The sequence below is a fragment of the Canis lupus genome, chromosome 2 (genome assembly GCF_003254725.2).
Source record: "Canis lupus dingo isolate Sandy chromosome 2, ASM325472v2, whole genome shotgun sequence".
Classification (NCBI taxonomy): Eukaryota; Metazoa; Chordata; class Mammalia; order Carnivora; family Canidae; genus Canis; species Canis lupus.
The window spans coordinates 57,495,665-57,515,259 of record NC_064244.1 but is presented as its reverse complement, the minus strand read 5'-3'; the positions used below and the strand labels follow the sequence as shown (position 1 = coordinate 57,515,259).

Sequence of the window (19,595 nt, the reverse complement as noted above, 5' to 3'; positions counted from 1 at the left end):
GTTAGGACCACTGCCCTAAGTCTGTGGGAATTACTCACACTAGCCAACCCTCAGTTTTCTGAGCCCAGAAGTGCTTTTCCCATGGGGACCCCAATAAAGGCTTCTCCCCAGCCCCCAGGGTGGTGTCCCATGGCCCCTTCTCTTGGGAAATGTCAGTAGAGAATTATCTGACTAGCACTGACCTCTCTCCGTCATCAACCCAGGCCCCTACATAAACTAAAACCCCACAGGTATGTTTTAACACAGGGGTCGGGGACCTGCTCTATATCCGTTCTGCTGCTGACTGGCTCTGAGGCCTTGGCACAGTCACTCCACTTTTCTGGGCCTGTTTTTCCCTAAAATGATGAAATTGGACCCTCTCTAATGGGCTTGAGGATGGGCCCAGTCAAGAGAATGAGGGCTTAGTCGGCTGCTTTTCTGCTCCCACATGGCCCATAGGGGATCAGAGTCTCAGAAATACTGTAGTTTCCTCCTAACTGAACTGACATTTTATTGATTTATAAAACCTGCTTATGAGTCAAGACAAATCGCTTCTCTCTCATATATGTAACTAATTTGTTTCCCTAGTTTATTAGGGTTTAGCCCATGCTTATTTTCCATGCCCTTTAGATTGAAATATATAATATTTCTATAACAAAACCTTTTGGTCATTAAAACAAAGGGAGGGTAGGGATGCCTGGGTGGCTCAGCCGTTGAGCGTCTGCCTTCAGCTCAGGGCGTGATCCTGGGATCAAATACTGCATTGAGTTCCCTGCAGGGAGCCTGCTTCTCCCTCTGCCTATGTCTCTGCCTCTCTCTGTGTCTCTTGTGAATAAATAAAATATTAAAAAAGGGGGGGGAGGGCATGCTCAGTGCACAGACACCCATGTTCGTAGCAGCATGAGCTGCCATAGCTAAAAGGTGGAAGCAGCCCAAACGTCCATCAGGGGATGAGTGGATAAATAGTGGTGTGTACCTACAATGGGGTATTATTCAGCCACAGAAAGGAGCGAGCACTGATGTGTGTTACAAGGTGGATGAACTTTGAAAACGTGTCAAGAGAAGCCACGTGTGGAAGGTCACATACTGTATGACTCCATTCACATGACATGCCCAGAACAGGCAAGACCCCAGACAGCCGGCAGATGGGTGTTACCAGAAGCAGGGAGGATGGGGAGAAAGCCTAGCTGCTGGGCAGGTACATGGCTGCCTTGGGGATGATGGGATTGTTTGGAGAGACAAGAGTGATGGTTGCACAATCTATTGTTCACATTAAAATGGTTAATTTTATGTTATGTCAATCTGACCTCAAAAAAAAAAAGAGGCAATTTTCACATTAAGTCCTTTTATGCAGAGAAACACTATAAAAACAGCACAGGGCAGGGGGTAGCTAAGGGCTCAGTAGATTTAGCATCTTTCTTCAGATCAGGTCACAATCTCAGGGTCCTGGGATGGAACCCCACGGGGCTCCCTGCTCAGCCCAGAGTCTGCTTCTCTCTTTTCCTCTGCCTCGCATTGCTTCTTCTCTCTCTCTCCCCCTCTGTCTCTCTCAAATAAACAAATAAAATCTTAAAAAAAAAATTAAAAGCAGCATGGGTGTGCTGGGCGTCACTTCAGGAGACAGAACGCTTCTGCAGAGGGCAGAGGAGGGAAGGAAAGGGATAACACAGCTGTAATACTTCATGTATTAAAGAATAGAGTTAATCTGAATTAAAACAAGTCCAGCTGTGTTACAGTATATCTAACTCTATTTGAACTCCAGCGTGATGTACAGGAAAAAATGTTTAGGTGCTTGTCAACAAAGAGAGAAGGGAGAGAGAAAGGGAGGGACGGACTTCCTAGTGCTGCTGAGCCCTCTGAGCCTAATGCAGCTTCCAGATTGTCACAGGGCTGCACAGAGGTGGACGGTGGGCTCCAGGCGGCGGTCAGCCTGCACCTGCACCACCAGGACGTGACAACGGAAGGTCGGAGCGATGGCTGTGGAGGCCCAAGGGGAGCCTTGGGTCCCTAGCCCCCAGTCCCTGTCGCTATGACAGGACAGTCACGGAAGCAAGGAAAGACTGAGGCAGCAGAGAAGGTAACAAAAGCATAAATCCATGAAAATTGCCTCTTTTTTTTTTTTTCCAGACCACAGAAATCTTCGTCGCACTTATTTACGGATAGCATCACCCTGTTTTAGCGGGAAGGGAATTTGTGAATTAATAGCACCTCCTGGAGAACACACAGCATGCAGCCTGCACCAGGTCAGGGACTGCTGCTAAGACAACTATTTTTTTTTTTAAAGATTCTATTTATTCATTTATTTAGCGTGTGTGAGCATGAGCAGGGGGAGGAGCAGAGGGAGAGAGAGAGGATCTAGCAGACACCCTCTAAGTGTGGGGCCTGCCTCCGGGGCCCATCTCATGACCCCCAGATCACAACCTGAGCTGAAATCAAGTCAGATGCTCCACTGAGCCCCTCAGACGCCCCCAGAAAACTATTATTTTTAGAATTGAACATTCTGTACCACTTTTGACTTCATAGGAGTTCACTCTTGCTTGCTTTCTGGAAACTTCCTTGAACTGTCTCTTTACACGATGACGCTGAGATAGTGTGTCCCTTTTACCTTCTGTGGCTAATCATTCTCATGGAGTCCTCTCTCTTCGTGTCCATTTCATTTGGGTTAGTTTTCTCTTTCCTGTCCTTGCTGCCTGTTCGTAGCACTTTCCACCTCCTAGTGTTCTCTCCCACGTCTACTTCACCTCTGGGATTTCATCTTTCTTCACGCCTTGCCTCAGCTCTGCCGTTTCAGGTCTGCACCACAGGAATCCCTCTCTCTTTATGCATCGATCATTCCCACGAGCTCTGGTGTCTCTGTGCTATACTTCGTCCATGTGTGGTTCTTTTGGTCACAGGTAATATTTATCTGCTTTGTTATTATCAGAATGACTGTTGATTCTACTTTTACAATTTTGAATGGAATTTTAACCGTGCCAAATATTTCCTAGAGGTTCATGGCAGAGGTGCAGGACTGCGTTCTGGACTAGCAAGCAATTTCCTTAACATTCAGGGTTTTATGTGTGGGTTTTCCTAGTTTGTTTTTTGTTTTGTTTTTTGAGAAAGAGAGAGAGAGGGAGGGAGAGGTGGGGGGAGGGGCAGAGGGAGAAAAAGAAGGAAAATCTTAAGTAGACCCCCACCCCCAGCGCAAATCCTGACACTGATCTCACAAACCTGAGATCATGACCGGAGCCAAAACCAAGAGTTGGTTGCCTCACCGACTGAGCCACCCAGGTGCCCCTTCCTAGTCTTTTTTTTTCTTTTTTAATGAAACTTCTCATAAGTACAACATAATGTATATGTAAGGTATGCAAACCAATAATAGAATAAGCACCTGTACAGCCTCCATCCAGCTTAATAAAAAGAACCTTCACCAATTCTTGGTCCTGGTCCCATGTGTAGCCCCCCTCCCCCCACAAACAGACGAGCTGTAGGATGGTCACAAAGCAAAGCCTCTCTTCTCCTGCCCAACAACCAGTGCCTCTGCTCACGAGGCTTCTCTGGGATTCTTCTGATTAGAAGCTCCATTTCCTCTCCTTACAGAATGTCATCTTCCCATCAACCTCTAGAGACAATTATGTTCCTGGACTTTATCATTCTTCTTTTCTTTCATTTGTCACCTATGTGTATGTACGTAATATGTACAATATATATCCCTCACATTAATGATCTTGTATGTTTTCAAACTTTGCACTCTGTGGGAAAGAACACATCACATGCGTACACTCTCTTGTGGCTCTGAGATTCCTCCACGCTGATGTGCATGGCTATAGCACACCATTTTCCACCACATGATGACATGACTCATTCACCTATCCTCTTGTTAAAGGCCATTTGGACTATTTCCAGGTTCTTGCTATTACAGATAGTGCTGCTTTGAACATTTTTTAGCATGTCTCCTGGTGCATGCATAAAAAGAACTTTTCTAGGGCAGTGATTCTCAATCCTGGATGCATTTTAGAAAGGATTACCTGGGAAAGCTTTGCAAATACACTGACACCCGAAGCCCTATTTGAAAAGATTGACTTCATTGGTGGTTGGCAAGGAGGGGTCCCATGCATGTTTTTGTTTTTTTGAAGCCACCCAATGGATTCTAACATACAGCTAGAATTGAAACTGACCTGATAGGGTGTAACCATCCCAACAAATTCCATCAGAGTGGGAAGAGTCCCACCTGGCCACACCTTTGCCAATTCTTGGTCATGGTCCCATGTGTAGCTCCTCTCCTCCCCACACAACAGACGAGCTGTAGGATGGTCACAAAGCAAAGCCTCTCTTCTCCTGCCCAACAACCAGTGCCTCCTGCTCGGGAGGCTTCTCTGTGGGATTCTTCCTTCAGCTCCACTGTCACCCAGCATGCTGGAACCCCATTACAACCAAGGAAGGTGTGGTTGACTCCACTATCCATCCCACTCAGTGCTTTAGAGTGACTTCTGGGAGAGGGGAAGTTCTAAGCAAAAGATCTTATAGTGTTTACTAAACAATTAAGATTTCCCAGCCCCATCTCAGACTCATGACTGACCCAGAAAGTCCAAGGGTGTCAGGTACTTGTACTTTTAAAGGTCCTCCCTCAGCAGGTGGCAGGTCACTGTCTGGCTCGCCCCGTGTTCTCAAATGTGAACTGAGGTTGTAGTCAGTGATCTTAGACTGTTTGGGGCTCAAAACCTCCCCTCAGAAATGGGGGTCTTACAAAGTCACAAGGTGTCTGCTCACTGTGCTGAACTCCAAGAACAGATGTGTGCTGCTGACCAGCAAGGCCTCTCTGCAGCTTGCTGGCCCAACCCTGAGCCCCCATGTGGGTGGCCCAGCAGCTGCCAACACGGCACCTTTAACTGAGCCAAGTGTAGCAGACAGGAGATAGTGTCACCCTTTATGCCAGCAGTGACAGGAATGCAGAACAAGGATCAGGTCGGCAAGGGCTAGTGACATTTGCTCCGGGCTCTGCTAAACCCAACCCAAGAAGCTCTTTGGTTCAGAATCTCCTGTCCTCAACCTGAAGTTTAGAGATTTTTGTCCTTCACCTTGGTATCTGCAACGGATGCATCTAACAGCGTCTCAGCTGTTCTCAGTATCAGTTAACATGACATCTAGTCTTGGGCTGAATTAGTTTGCTTTTGTGGCCTAACAGATCACCACAGATCTAGGGACTTAAAACCATACACATCTGCCCTTGCAGATTTTGTGGGTCAGGACTCCAGGCACAGCAGGGCTGGGCCCCTGCCCAGGGTCTCCCTGGCTGCAGGGCTGAAGGCTTCCTCCTGGCTAGAGGGTCCACAGGGTCCGCTCTCAGCTCTAGGAGGCCCCTCTAGAACCTTCTCTCCACATGGCAGCTTTAGAAGGCCAGAAGAAACTCTTAGTTTTCCAGTTTCCTTAAAGGACCACTGATGAGGGCAGCCCACTCAGGGTAAGTGACCTTTTAACTGAAAGTCCCTTAGAGACTTAAATAACTTGTGCCAAATCCTTTCGCTTTTGCCGAACTTCACCTAATCCTAGAGGTGATGTGAGAGTATGATGGGACATCATACTCACAGGCCCTGCTCAATCTCAGGGGCAGGGGATGACACAAGGGGTTGGGCATTGGAGTCATCTTAGAACCCTGCCGACCACAGGGGCTCTGAAGTCAAACAGAACTTAGCAACGCCCAGAAAATCCACCTGCGGGGACCAGAATAAGCAAAAGCAAACTTAGAGAATCAAGTCAAGTTTCAAGGACAAATACCAACAAACACTTCCATTTATTAGTAATATATACGAATTTTGGTCTCTAATCTCTGCACCCAACATGGGGCTCAAGTTTAGGAGCCAGCAATCAAGAGTCACGTGCTCTACTGACTGAGTCAGCCAGGCACCCCTGCCCCGCCCCCTCACCATCCTGATCTCTTAAATCCATACAATCTCTCCAACTATTTGGCAAGATCAAATAGTTGTCTTTGTGTGAATAACAAAGACAGTGAGAGGTCTCTTGGTCAGAGATTGTTTAAGATTTCTGTCCTGCTTTCCTTTAAAACCTCATCAACTGGGCAGCCTGGGTGGCTCAGCGGTTTAGCGCCGCCTTCCCCCAGGGTATGATCCTGGAGACCCAGAATCGAGTCCCACCCTCTGCCTGTGTCTCTGCCTCTTTCTGTGTGTGTCTCTCATGAATGAATAAATAAAATCTTTAAAAAAATAAATAAATAAAACCTCATCAACTTGGCCTCTCCTAAAGTAAATGAAGAGAGTCCCTGATCCTTAACTTAAATGTAGGACTGGCCCCACCAGTGTGACACTAAGGCTCTTCCAAAAAGAAAGTTTTGTGGTCTAAGCTGAGCTCAGATGGCTGTGTCAGACATCACACACACAAACACAGCGCTCTCCACAACAGATATGCAGAAGTACCCAACTTTAATAACGATAGATGAACAGAAACAAGACGGATATAACACAGTAGGGCAGGGGTGAGGTAGGGATGGAAGGGACAGAGGGACACTGAATATGATCACAGCAACCAACGGGTGATTCTTCTGATGCCCTGAGCCATGAGACACGACTCATGTCACCAATAACTGCATCGGTGCAGTTGGTACTCACCAATAACTGAGTAAACCATCAACTCTGGAAGGCAAGTAGTGGCACTATTGCTGAGCTTAGAACTGGGGTAAGGGTCCTCTCTGTCACAGAGTGTTAATACTCAAGGACGTCTGGGCTCTTGAGTGTTAGGTCAGCATTGTAATATCAGGAGATGGCCTCTTCAGCACATGTTCCCTAATACGAGGTGGAGAAACAGGTCCCCCCACTCAGAGTAACCAGGTCCCATTATAGTAGGTCTTTTGATACATAGCACCACTGCACATCACTGCACCCCATAGCCAGCTCCACTCTGTTTACCAAGCACGCTCCCTGCAGATGGACTTCAAGCAGAGAGTGAGCAAATGCAGAGGAGGTGGGAGGAACCACAATTGTGGGACTTGAGGGACAGGAGTTGGCTGGAGGAGCCAATGTGCACTATGTTAAGTCCCTCCTAGGCATCACTGAGGTTGTTGTTGCTCAGGAGCACCTGCTCCCCAGGCTTGAAGGCTGGCATGCCAAGGTAGGGGCAACTGGCACAGCGGAAAGCATCGCCCAGGTAGCACTGTTGAGAGAAGAGACAATCAATCATACAGGGAAGCTGAGTGTCAGCGTGTCCCAGATACATGGGCAAGAAAGGGATCCCTAATTTCATAACATGGTCACAGTGGCCTGATGGAAATGGCTGGATGCACGTGTGGCTCCAATTGAAACCCAAATACTAAGAGTTTTTAAGAGCTCTAGTTTTATGAAAAACAGTGACATGAGAAGTTCCTTCGGAAGGCCATATTTCTATATTTCAACAGTTCAAATCATAGTTGAGCTCAGCCAAATAGCCAAATGGCATCAGGCCACCATGAACTGGGAAGAAAGGGGTCAAAAATAAGTGACAGGAGCCTCCCCTACAGGCAGGAGCACACAAACCCCCTCTCAGGAGATGACTTCTCTCCTACATACGTGTTCTCACATATTTGCCCATTCTTAAAATACTTGGGCAGTAAATGAGTCTGTGTTGGGTTTAGGATGATGCCCAATACCACTGGGGGTTTTGTGAACACTGAGTAAGGAGCCAGATATTTACATTTCCACAAGCCGACTTGGGCTGAGAGCTCGCCTGTTCCCTTGACTTCTCTTTTTCCAGTTCTTCCGCGAGGCCACAGGTGCTGGGGGGGAAAATTGGTAGCTTGTGAGTGAGACGTAGTACCACCCATGGGCTCCAAGTCCTCAACACTGCCCAAACACTCTAAAACTTTTCTTTTTATACTAGGACATCTTAAACACCTATGGGGCTGGGCTGACAAGATAAGCGTGTAAGGCTGTTTAGGGAGACAGTGGTGGGCAAAGGGGGACCAAAAGGGGAGATGCCCTGTCTACACAGGCAAGTCACTACTCCGCTTCAGCCGATTAATGCTGTGAGGAGAAGCAGACCCGGTGCTGTCATATTTTCCAAAGCTAAGGACAGAAAAAAAAAAAAAAAAAAAAAAAAAAAGGATTTTTACTTGAAATCTCCTGATTTGTGAATGCTGGCAACTTTCACACTTAAAAGAACACTGATTCAGCAAGCCCACGCACCACCAGTTCATTTTTACCACTCTTTCCGTCCGTAAAATGAATGCAAAAAAAAACCAACGCTGAGGTTTCCAGGTTAAGAGGACAGACTGAATGCATGTGTCTACTCTACTTTCCCTCAGGGCCCCACTGAAACTTCAGTAAAGCATAACCCAACAAAGACAGGGGCCAGGGGAAAGGAGACAGTGGCTACGCAGCACTGGGAACTGTATAGCGGAAAAAGCAGAAGAGGTGACTCTGACCGAGGGGAGCTGAACTCCAAGCAGGTGGTAAGTTAGCCACTGCTAAGCACGTGGCTGACTCTCAGCCCACACTGCACCCCAAAACCTCCAAAGGAACAGGTGGCACCAGAAAGACCCCTCTCTGAGAAATCTAACCACCTCAAGGTGAAAGACCCAAAGATGCTGAGTTTGCAGTGTCCCTCACAGGCCCACCCAGGCTCCCTTCACTAAAACAGTCAACAAATCCCAGCGCTAAGCTCAGGGCTCCCAGCTCAAGCAACCTTTCTAAAGCAACTACTGTAGAACCGACTCCAACAAAACAAGAGAGAAAACTAAGAAAGCAGCAGGGGATACAAAACCCAGAAAAGCTAACATAAGGCAGAGGGAAGGGAACCCTCAGGGGGAACAGTGGAGGGGACCCCCAGATGTTAGCTCTGCCATAGACGAAGTCACACGTGTATGATGAAGCAAGAGCCCAAAACAGAGACACGCTGAAGGCTGCCACTATCACAAACCAAGCTGCCATCATACCGTAGTATCAAGGGCAGGCGAGCCAGCCCAGATCCTGGCCCTAGCTTATCCTGACTGCACACTGGTGACCATGAAGCTTTTCCATCCCTCCTTGCCCTGCTGATCTGCTGAGGACACTCATGTTCTGCTCCAGTCTGCTCCAAGGAGGAGAACTCAAACTTTGGCGGGCTTAGAGTAGAACAAACAGAGCAGCCCACGCCCTCCAACCATGCTGCTGGTGTCACCCTACACACCCCTGCCAAGTGTTCCATCTGTCTATGTCCTTGGTTTCCTAGAGATCTCTTGTGGCTCTCCCTGGCTTCCCTGGAAGGACTCTTGGAGATCCTCAGGAGATCCTCTTGGAGATCCCCAGCCCAGGAGACCCTGCATACCTTAACTTTCACCGGAAGCCTTCTCAGATGGAGGGTATTGACCTTTCCTTGTCTCGTCAGGGCTGGGCCAACTACTCAGTTTTTCGTAATTCAAAAATATAGTAGTTGGAGCTTCATACTAGATGGTAAACTATCAAATAAGCCAAGAATGATTAACATGAACCCGGGAGGATGGTAACCTTTGTGGGGAGACGGAGCAAGATGCAGCTGAGGAAGCACGGAGAGGTGGCTTCTAAGTTACTAGTCATATCTCTGATTCTTAACTTGGGTAATCGGTACACAGGTGTTCATCTTTATTACTCTTTAAAACCTATCTGATTAAGATACTCCTCCATCTTTACAATGCATTTCACAATAAAATAATTATTTCAATAATAGTAAAGTATCCCGAGTCCTTGAGCCTCAGAAGACTGGAAGGCCTGGAAGACTCCACTTATGCTGACGCTCACCAATTCTTGCAGGCTTTCCTCTTTTTCCCTTCTCCACATGAAGGAGCCCGCAGGGAAGCTGGATCTGGCTTCTTAAAATCTTCTGGATCTAGCAGCTCATCTGAGTCAATGAGATCCTAGAGAGAGCTCAAAGAGGTTAGTGACACACTCATGGTCTCTGCTGCTAAAAGGCTGAACAAAGGGCTGTGGTAGCAGGTTTCTATGGCCCACGTAGAGGGCATCCACTGACCTGCCCTGGGCTGATCATCACATTCAAGCTGACCACCACAGTGAAGTAAACTATGTCCACAGAGGATGCACTAGGCTGTAAGGGGACTGGGAAGTTAACTGACAACATGTAGTGAATATGAGTCTGAGTGTGCATGTGTGCGCGCGTGTGTGAATGTGGAAGCAGCAAGAAAAACAAAAACAGAAGCGCTATATTTATTTGCATATATGAAGGGCTGTCATGTGAAAAAGGGAATAAACTATTTTCTATGATTCCCAAGAAGGCAAATAACAATATATACATTTGTGCAATTCTTTGCTGAATGGGAGAACAATTAATCTTAAATTCTATGAGAACATGAACCATAACCTGTTTTGCTATCACTGTAACTTCAACAGTTGCAGAAATTAAGAACTTTATAATAGACAGTATTGATCAAAGATGGAAAATTATTGCTTTTAAGACAGTGAGTGTGCACTGACTTGCCCAGACAAAGGAGCCAAGAAAGTCTTTTAGCTGACAAGCTCTTTTCAGGTTCACACATGCCCACCAGAATCTTTAACATATCACATGAAGTGAGAACAAGAAAACCTGTGGGGAAAAGAGATGCTGAGAAAGATTTTTAAAATGCCACAAATGTGGGGTTTCCTTCCGAATCATAAATGCCAGCCACGGTCACAGGCACAGGCACAATGCTGAGCTTCACACCTCCACGTCCAGAGAGGCCACACCAAACTATGACCATTCATTTCCAAAGGGACGCCAAACAGAAAGCAGTCCAGGGACTGCAGTGCCCACTCACCACACTCTCGTCCTCCATGTCATTGGCTGACAGGGTCCAGAGCTTGGCCGCTGCAGGGTCCACAGCAGGCTTCACTGGGTCCAACCATTAAAAGAAAAAGAGCTTCGTCAAAGCAGCAGAAACAAACCAGAGGCACATGGGTGTGCTTTTTGCCGAGTGCCTGTGAAGAGCACATGGGCCTGGGAGTCCGAGGGCTTGGGTCCGAGGCCCTGCTCTATCATTTGGAGAAGGAATGGCCTGGGGCTGGCTTGCTTTATGGTGACAGATGCCATCATCTGCTAAGCACTTGCTCTGCAGCAGATGCTACAGTAAGTATTTCATATGCACCGTGTGATTAAATCCTGCTAGGACCCTTATCAGGTGAGGATGTGCTGTCCTGATTTTATAGATGAGGAAAACAGCTCCAACATTTAGGCTCTATCTACAGAGCCACAAACAGGAGTCTGTCTGACATGCTTGACTTCACTCCACATTGCTGTGTCCTTATCTTAGCTTCCATCCTTAGAACCTGAGGCTAGTCGTCCTCCCTAGATCTACTGCAGGAGATCTGAAGATTAAGTAAGCAGAAAAGTGTGTGCCAAAGCCTCTGCCTCATGTGAACCTGTGACGTACAAGAAAACTGGCTCCAGAGCCAGCGGCAGTGCTGTGAGGCAAACTGGTGGCAGACACAACCCTCACCCTGCAGACCCTGTTGGTGCAAAGAAGGCCCTGAGAATTGAGTCAGTGTGGGCAGGTATAGGCAGGTCCTCAGAGACAGTGTGGGCACGTCTTCAGACCGGCCTTGGTGGTTAAGTGCACCCCTGAAGATCACTGTTGCAGGTGGAGGCTCGGATCTTCCACAAGGCAAACTCCTCACCTGAGCCCTTCCTACCCATTCTGGAAGCAGAGGCTGGGATTCCAGCAGATTTCTTAAAGATTTTGGCTGGCCAGTCAAAGCAGAGGAGTGTGAATGTACCTGCAAATGTTTGCATACCTCATGGTTGGGCAATTTCTCTTGATTCAGGCATCATGAAACAGTGATGAGGTGAGGGGGTGGCAAAGGGCGGGTACAACTGTCTGAGGAGAAATACTTTTACAAGTGGCTTAAGATCCTCAAAGTAAGAAAAGCTGACTTTACTAGCATAGAAAGGACCCATGGGAAGAGGTGCAGGCTACTCTTATCAACCACGACCACCACTGCGAGAGCTCCTGAGGATGAGTGTGGTAATTCTGGGGTGTGGAAAGACTTCATTAGCTAAATCATGTAGCTCAGGCTTCTAGAATCTGGAGGCCTCAGTGTCCTAAGAGCAGAAGAGGCCAAATGAGGTAATAGCTAATGTGCTATTTCACATCAGAATCTGAATACGCCCAGGACAACAGAACATGAAACATTTTTCCATTTGGAAATGACAGAGATGAAGGAAGGACTAATCCTCTGGAGACCTCACTGTCTCTGTCTAGATCTCTGGTTCAACATCTGAGTTGTCTTTCTAGGCTCACCCAGACAGAACAATGCCCCCAGGCCACTCTTACCCGGGGGAGAAGCCTTCTTGGCCAGAGAAAGCTTCAGTTGACTAGAAGAACCCACTTCAAAGTTGGGTTTTTTGCCTGTGATGTGCACAGAGAGCAAGTTGTCACTTTGGTAACCCAGGTGTTCTTGAACAGACTGTATCTCCTTGGGGCTCAAGGACTCCTGCTGCAGCTAGAATTCAAGACATCAAAAGAAGTAGGTCACACTCTTTCCACAAAATGATGTCATACTAAGTCCACCCATACAGGTGTCAAATACTCATTTCTGTGTTACGAAGTGCATAATATCAGGAGATGATAGACATCATCACATTCAGTTTCTCAGTGATCTGTACTCTAGAGTGCTACTTTGCTTATGTGCTTACTTTGAGCCAACCCTCTGGAAAGTTTTCAAGTATTTACCAATCCCTGTCTATTAGGTACAAGGCACTGTGCCAGTTGTTCTGCGGGTTATAATGATTATGATTATCAAGATGAGTCAGGCATCCTGAATAGGATGATGCCTCATGGTGTACTACATAGAGGCAGGCGCACAATAAACATAGTAGAAATAAAATAGAGAAAAAAACCATAAAGGTGGGGGAAATGTTTTCTTGGGAAGAAGCAGCGGACAATAAAGGTAGAAAACAATGTGGGAGTGCCACCTGTGTCCAGCAACTACAGAATGGTTAAATAAATCACAGCTGCTCCACAGCACTCAATATTGTTACATCATTAATAAGAGTGAGGGGCAATGCACTGGGATAGATAAATGTTGAAGATATTTAAAGGTGGAAAAAGCTAGTAATTGAATAATGTATACATATGACCTCATTTACATTAAACAAGTACCTGTCTCTCCCTGTCACACACACACTCACAGAGGTCTGAGCAGTAACACATAAAAATGTGTTGGTGGCTTCCTCTTGGGAGGGAAGTGTGAGGAAGGCCTGGAATGTCACTTTATAATTCTATATTCTCCAGTATTTTTTTGGGGGGGGTAAGATTTTATTTATTTATTCATGAGAGATAGAGACACAGGCAGAGCGAGAAGCAGGCTCCCTGCGGGAGCCTGATGTGGGACTCGGTTCTGGGACCCCAGGATCATGACTTGAGCTGAAGGCAGACGCTTAACTGCTGAGCCACCCAGGCGTCCTTATATTCTCTAGTATTAATTGAATTTATATGAGCATCTCTTATTTTAGATTAAAAAAAAAAAACGGAAAACAAAAACAAACAAACAAAAAAACCCGGAAAACCTTAAACTAAAAAGAAAAATAAGCAAGTATGGGCATAAAGAAACTAAGGCCCTAGGTCATGCTGCCAATCTGTGGCACGGAAGCGGCGGGAGGGTACAGCTCAGTGGTAGAGCCTCTGACTCAAATCCGTGGTATAACACTTATCACGGTACAGCACTTTCCTCTCACACAAGAAAATTTCAACATCAAAGAAGGATGTAGAAATAGGAACACCTCTAATTAATCTAAGTATTTTTACTGAATTGTCAGAAGTGGGATATTCTTCCCTGACCCACTCCAGCCTCCACCAAACACCTGAGGATGATTCAGGTGCCCGTGTTTCACTTGGGCCTAGGATTTGTGTTCATTAAGGGACCCGTGTTGCTCTCTCCCTGAAACATGGGCGCCACCACTCCACCAGTACTGAGACCAGAATATGCCCCAACCCACAGGGGCCCAAGCTGAGTCTATTCAAAGGAGAGTTGTTTCAGAGGTTCTGTCCTTTGAGACACTGTGTATCTTACATGCAAAGCACTTCCCAGTTTGCTTCCCAGTCTACGTGACACTGCACCCCTCATTTTCCATGCTGTTACTCCCTCATTCTCCCCAGATCTATGGACAGAGATCCTGGGTGTGGTCACCCAAGGTCTCAGTTCCCAGCAAAGGAGGTGGTCTACTAACATACCTCTTTCACTTCCACGAGACCAGAAAGAGTCAGGGCCGAACACAGCTTAGATGTTGTCCTCACTTTGCTGTTGTTAACTGCCAAGAGGAAAACCCCGATTAGCAGCTTCATGGGCCAAAACAGGAAAAATCAAAAAGGATCCTATTTGCGTCAGCTGGCAATAAAAGTGATCGTGACAGTATTTTAATTTGACAAATCCTTCTGGTTGTTCAGTACGTGCTTACCTACTCCCTTAAGTGTCAGAGAATAATTCTATTGTTATTGTCCTGTCTCTCCCGGCTTCTTGGAAGAAACTTTCTGGGGTTTCTGGACACTGAGTGAAAAGGAGGCTGAGGACTCAGAAAGCACACAAGTATACTCTCTGCGCAGTTCCTACAAGAGAGACACTGCAGCTTCCCGTGGTCTACACTTCCAACAAAGAACACTGGCATATGCCGTGTCCGTCACAAGTTTCTATTCCCACTAAATGCTTTTACATATTTCAAAATACTTTCGTTCTCTGGTTGCATTTACAAATTGAGTCATCACATACTGATGGAAAACGGAACAAATTCAGAAGTGACAGCTTCATCACTGAGCAAAAAAAAGAGAGGTTTTTATTTCCTGGGTCCTATCATTAGTTTCATATGAGTCAATAATTACGACTCATCACTCCCAGACTTCCAGTCATTATTTTCTAACTTTTTATTCTGAAATAACTATAGATGCATAGGAAGATTTAAAAAAAAAAAAAAAAAGGATGCTTCTCCTTGTTTCCCCCATGGGAACATACACAAGTACCGCACACTAGAAGACTGGGAAGTTATCACTCAGGGTCCACAGAGCTCCCCAGATCTCACCAGTTTTGCATGCACTTGTCTGGGTGTGCACAGCTCTGTGCAATCTTACCATGCTCACAGCTTCATGTGAGCACTTCCACAGTCACAAGGAGCCCTCCTGAGACCCCTTTCCAGGCTCACATATCCCCTGCCTCTCACTCCTAGCACCTAGTAGTCATCAGTCTGGTCCCCATCCCTAGAACTTTGTTATTCCAAGAATGTTACAGGAATAGAATCACATAGCATGCATCCTTTTGGGATTGGCTGTTTTCCACTCGGCACGGCAAGATTCCCTTGAGATTCATCCAAATTGTTGCACAAGTGAGTGGTTTATTCCTTTTTATTGCTAGAGTTTCCCGTGGTATGCATGTACCACAGTTTAACCATTCAACCTGTTGACAGACCCAGCCATTTTCAGGTAGACATTTTCCTCCTATTGGGTCAAAGATCATAGTTCCGTGAGATGCACTGCTTCAGATTTTTATAACCAAGGAGAAGGATCTCCTAATGACAGCTCCCGCTCAGAGAGATGCAGCAAATGTACCTAAATATTTAACGTTGTTAAATTCTAGTCTTCCAAATAAAAATTTCCTTACCTACAGCTGTCTCTACTGGCTCTCTCAGAAAAAGACATCCACCAGGCCGCAGGATCCGGGCCATCTCAGCCAAAATCTCAGTGCTGTGCAGAGTGGTGCTTCCAGGAATTACACCCGACAAAATAATATCAAAGCTAGATTCTTTGTGAGCAGCTGAAAAGAAGGAAGGTTCTGATCAGCAATAACCTGGGCCCCTGACGCAATCTGCCCAGCCCCCCAAGGTCCTGCAGAGGCTCCAGGCTTGGCCCTGGAAGAATGAACAGCTACCTATCTGGCAAATGTTATTATACCATTACTAGCAAGAGGGGCAAAGAAGCCACTATTCTCCCTTGGTCTTATTAATTTCATATCCTTTTATATGTCCAGGAAAAGAAGTAAAAAGGAAGCTGGCTGAAGAGTAAGCTTTTTAGAAAATGCAGGATATCTAATAACAACATACTTATAAAAATCAACTACACTCTTTTAAGTCCACTGTATCTCAACTGAAAAACAGAGTGACCCCCCCCCACTGCCATCGTGTGCCACTCAGAACAAAAACTCAGATGCGAAGGAACTGCATAAACGCAGCACCCCCATCAACCCTCTGCAGCCCTGTAAAGACAATGGGTAGGTACTTACATTTCAACAGCTGGTTGATGTTTTCCACAGACACTTGGCCCTCATCACCTGTTAACTTTTGAAGCTTGTCGACCAGATCTTTCAGAGCCTCCAGGGGGGATGACTGATCCCAGACCACGGCCACAAACTGGCCAGCTGAGATCCCATAATCTGCCATTCCTGCCATGCTGATGGACCTAAAACCCATGGACCAAAGGAGAGTCACGACTGAGCAGAGATAAAGCACAATTTAATCTATGAGGTACCAGCAAATACAATTAGAATCACCACCTAATTCCGACCTCCCACCACGGCATGCTGACCACACTAGAGTATCTTCCTGTGGATGCTACAGAGACTAAAATAATGAACCCGTTACCTCAAGGATTCTTAACCCCAACATTCCCCAACAATGCAGGTTGCTTCCTGGATGGGAGTCCTGCCTTGGCAGTCAAGTATACAAGTTGAAGGCAGAAAGAGTATTTCTCTTTTGATTTGGGACAACTCAGCTTGAATGGAAGGAATATGAAACACACAGGATGTTAATTAGGCAAAAGTATGACTCAGCAAAGAAGGCAAATAAATTGGCAGACCTAATGCCACCACAAGCTTAATTTTTTTTTTTTTTTTTTTTAAAGAGACAACATATTTACATTTGGAAAATAATGAGATTTTCTCTTTCATGAAAATAAGAAAATTCAATCCTATTGAATCTGCAATGATCAATAGTACCTAACATGTCTTTCTTTCACATTTACGATTGCCCAGGCTGTTCAAAGGACCTTATATACATTATCCCAACTGAACCTCATACAACCCTAAACTCTGTATTATTCCCATTTTATAGGCAGAAAAATTGAAGCCATTGACTTTGCCAGGTCACACAACTACTAAATGTGGAAAGACCTGGAACATGAATCCAAATCCATGGGACTATAAAGCCCACACTTTTAATCTATGGAGATTCCCCCCGCCACCATGGGTCAGCTTTCCCTTCCACTTGATATGGACAGGAGTATAGAATGTGCTCATGAAGCAATTAGGTCAGGCGATGGCATTCTACTCAGCTCCTCCTTTCTTTCTTCAACATTAATGCCATCAAGTTCCCATCTTAAAATAGCTCTAATAATGGCATAAATGCAGACGCCACAGTAGACAGGCCAAGCATGGACCAGGGTTGTGCTGAACACCTCTGTCTTCTGTAGAAGTTGCTAACTCAGTCACAATTACACCACCACAGACACTCTGAGACTGAATTTAGGCCTTGTCCGTTACACCCTTCCTTCTTCAAAAATATTCAGTTCAAATGATTTGCTTTTCTGCCTACAAAACATGGCCAAGTTAGCCAGTCACTCTTAAATACCACAGTATTTTGATTTTGTCATTCATTTCCTAAAGTTTACTTTCTAGTGCGAAACCAAAACACTTTCTTCTGGAATCAGGTCCTCCATGATCTGGCTCCGTCTGTATCTCCCACCTCTCCAAAGCGAAGCCCTCCTTGTTCTATGAAAAACCTCCACATTTTTGCTTTAATCATGCCTTTACCTGTTTGCTTCCATGTGGAATGCCCGTTCTTCATTATATTGACCTGACTGCAAGCCCCAGTAAAAGGATGCCATGTGTTATCAGATAAGCAGGATTCCTTAATCACCGAATTGTCTTTAAATCCTTAAAAAGCACACACTCAAGAACTGACACTTTTAAGCTTTTAACTGTCACTTGATGTTGAGGAAGAACTCCTGTAAATCTTTAAGGTAAGCGACTTGGGATCAATGTTTCATTGAAGAATCAGCCAGGGGTATCCCAGTGGGGGTGGGTGGGTGGGGAAATAAATAAATAAATAAATAAATACCAACCAGGGAAGACAGGAATAGGGATTGCTGGGCATTAAGTCATAAGAAATAAAGGACCTATTTCTAGAATGATGTTGACACAGGTTCTCTCCTGGGAAAACAAAAGGGACAAGCTCCCTGCCCACCACCACCAACTATAACTTTGCACTGTACTCACAGAAAAACCATCATGAAAGAAAGAACAGGCAAAAGGTTACTTGTTAGGCAGAGAAAAACAAAAAGCCAGGTGTCTAGATCTTTCCAGCAAAACCTCTAGACCTCTGCTTAACAGAGACAGTTTTATAGGTTTTGAATACGATGAACTGGGCTTCTACCATTGGATTGTCTACTTATTAACTACATGATCATGGGTCCAGTTATTAGCTCTCTCATTTCTTACCAATAAGGTAGGAATAATAATCTCATATTTCACAAGGCTGCTGTAAGAAGTAAATAAGAAGATAAAAATATGCAAAGCACTCAGCAGGGCGTGACACACAGAGCTCAGTGAAATAATGTTTTCAGAGAATTTTTATATCTTGGTGGCCAGTTTATTTGCCTTTGCTTCAAAGAGTCCCCATAAAACCTATTCTTTCTCCTCAGCCATCCCTGCTGGGAAGACTCCCTAGGGAGACGCGATGCTTCTTTTACATTGTTAGAATTACACAGTATAAAAGCTGCACTTTATGACATCTTCAATACTACTCCAATGGGTGTGTATCAGTACATTAGAAGGACGTAAAATACTTTGTGTTCCATATCTCCCCAAACTAATCTTCTATGGAAAGAGGGAGCTCATAAATGTATTTATTAAACATTAATCCTCAAAACACAGACATAGCCACCACTCTGTTAGCATTTTCCCAATAAAGTGGGAGACAATGTTCTTCTAAGTATCTAAAAGCCAAAGGATGGTACTTTCCATCATCTGAGTTTTCTGCTTTTAGCAATCTTTCTTTTTTAAAAACTGTAAGAAAAAAATGTCTGGTGCCTGAGGTGACTCAAGAGCCTGGTTGCATACCTAAAAAGAGGTGGAGGGGGCAGCCCGGGTGGCTCAGCAGTTTAGCACCGCCTTCAGCCCAGGGTGTGATCCTGGAGACCCCGGATCAAGTCCCACATCAGGCTCCCTGCATGGAGCCTGCTTCTCCCTCTGCCTGTGTCTGTGCCTCTCTCTCTCTCTCTGTGTCTCTCTCATGAATAAATAAATAAAATATTAAAAAAAAAATAAAAAGAGGTAGAGGTGGAGTTGAAGAAGTCATTGTCACGTCATGGGCCAGTCATTGTCATGTCATGGGCCTTAAATGTTAAGCACCTCTCTAGCGCTCACTGCTGTATACATGTGTCCATGGCTCTTCTAAAATGCTACTAGCAGGCAGGGAAAGCAGATATCTACGAGTATCTTCTGGAGATTCATGTATTTCTAAGGTACCCAATAAACATCAAATTTTGAGGCATTTGGCTCGTCTTATGGATGAAGGGGGCCAAAAGAAAAAAAAAAAAGACTGAAGTTCAGGTATCAGTTCAAACCAAGGATTAAGTCCTTTTAAGTCAGGTACATAAAAAATTCTGAGAATATTGAAAGTCATCAGAAAGGAAAACTTTAAATTTAATGAACTGACTGAAGCACACATAG

The 19,595-nt window shown here is 45.4% G+C and overlaps 1 protein-coding gene across 4 annotated transcripts in view; it reads right to left on the bottom strand.

Moving 5' to 3' along the window:
- Positions 1–6,378: 6,378 nt before the first annotated feature.
- CIAPIN1 (cytokine induced apoptosis inhibitor 1) overlaps positions 6,379–19,595 on the bottom strand; it is a 15,151-nt gene continuing 1,934 nt past the window's right edge. For 2 of the 4 annotated variants that reach the window (XM_025447983.3, XM_049104041.1), the window contains exons 2-9: positions 16,152–16,327; positions 15,534–15,686; positions 14,120–14,196; positions 12,221–12,389; positions 10,709–10,782; positions 9,699–9,814; positions 7,639–7,720; positions 6,379–7,122 (exon numbers count right to left, since the gene is read on the bottom strand). In XM_025447983.3, coding sequence (XP_025303768.1) covers positions 7,012–7,122; positions 7,639–7,720; positions 9,699–9,814; positions 10,709–10,782; positions 12,221–12,389; positions 14,120–14,196; positions 15,534–15,686; positions 16,152–16,317 — 948 coding nt within the window. In that variant the 5' untranslated portion in view covers positions 16,318–16,327 and the 3' untranslated portion in view covers positions 6,379–7,011. Of the gene's footprint in view, positions 7,123–7,638; positions 7,721–9,324; positions 9,380–9,698; positions 9,815–10,708; positions 10,783–12,220; positions 12,390–14,119; positions 14,197–15,533; positions 15,687–16,151; positions 16,328–16,509; positions 16,620–19,595 lie in introns of those variants that run through there. The other 2 variants (XM_049104042.1, XM_049104043.1) reach the window with 2 other exon arrangements.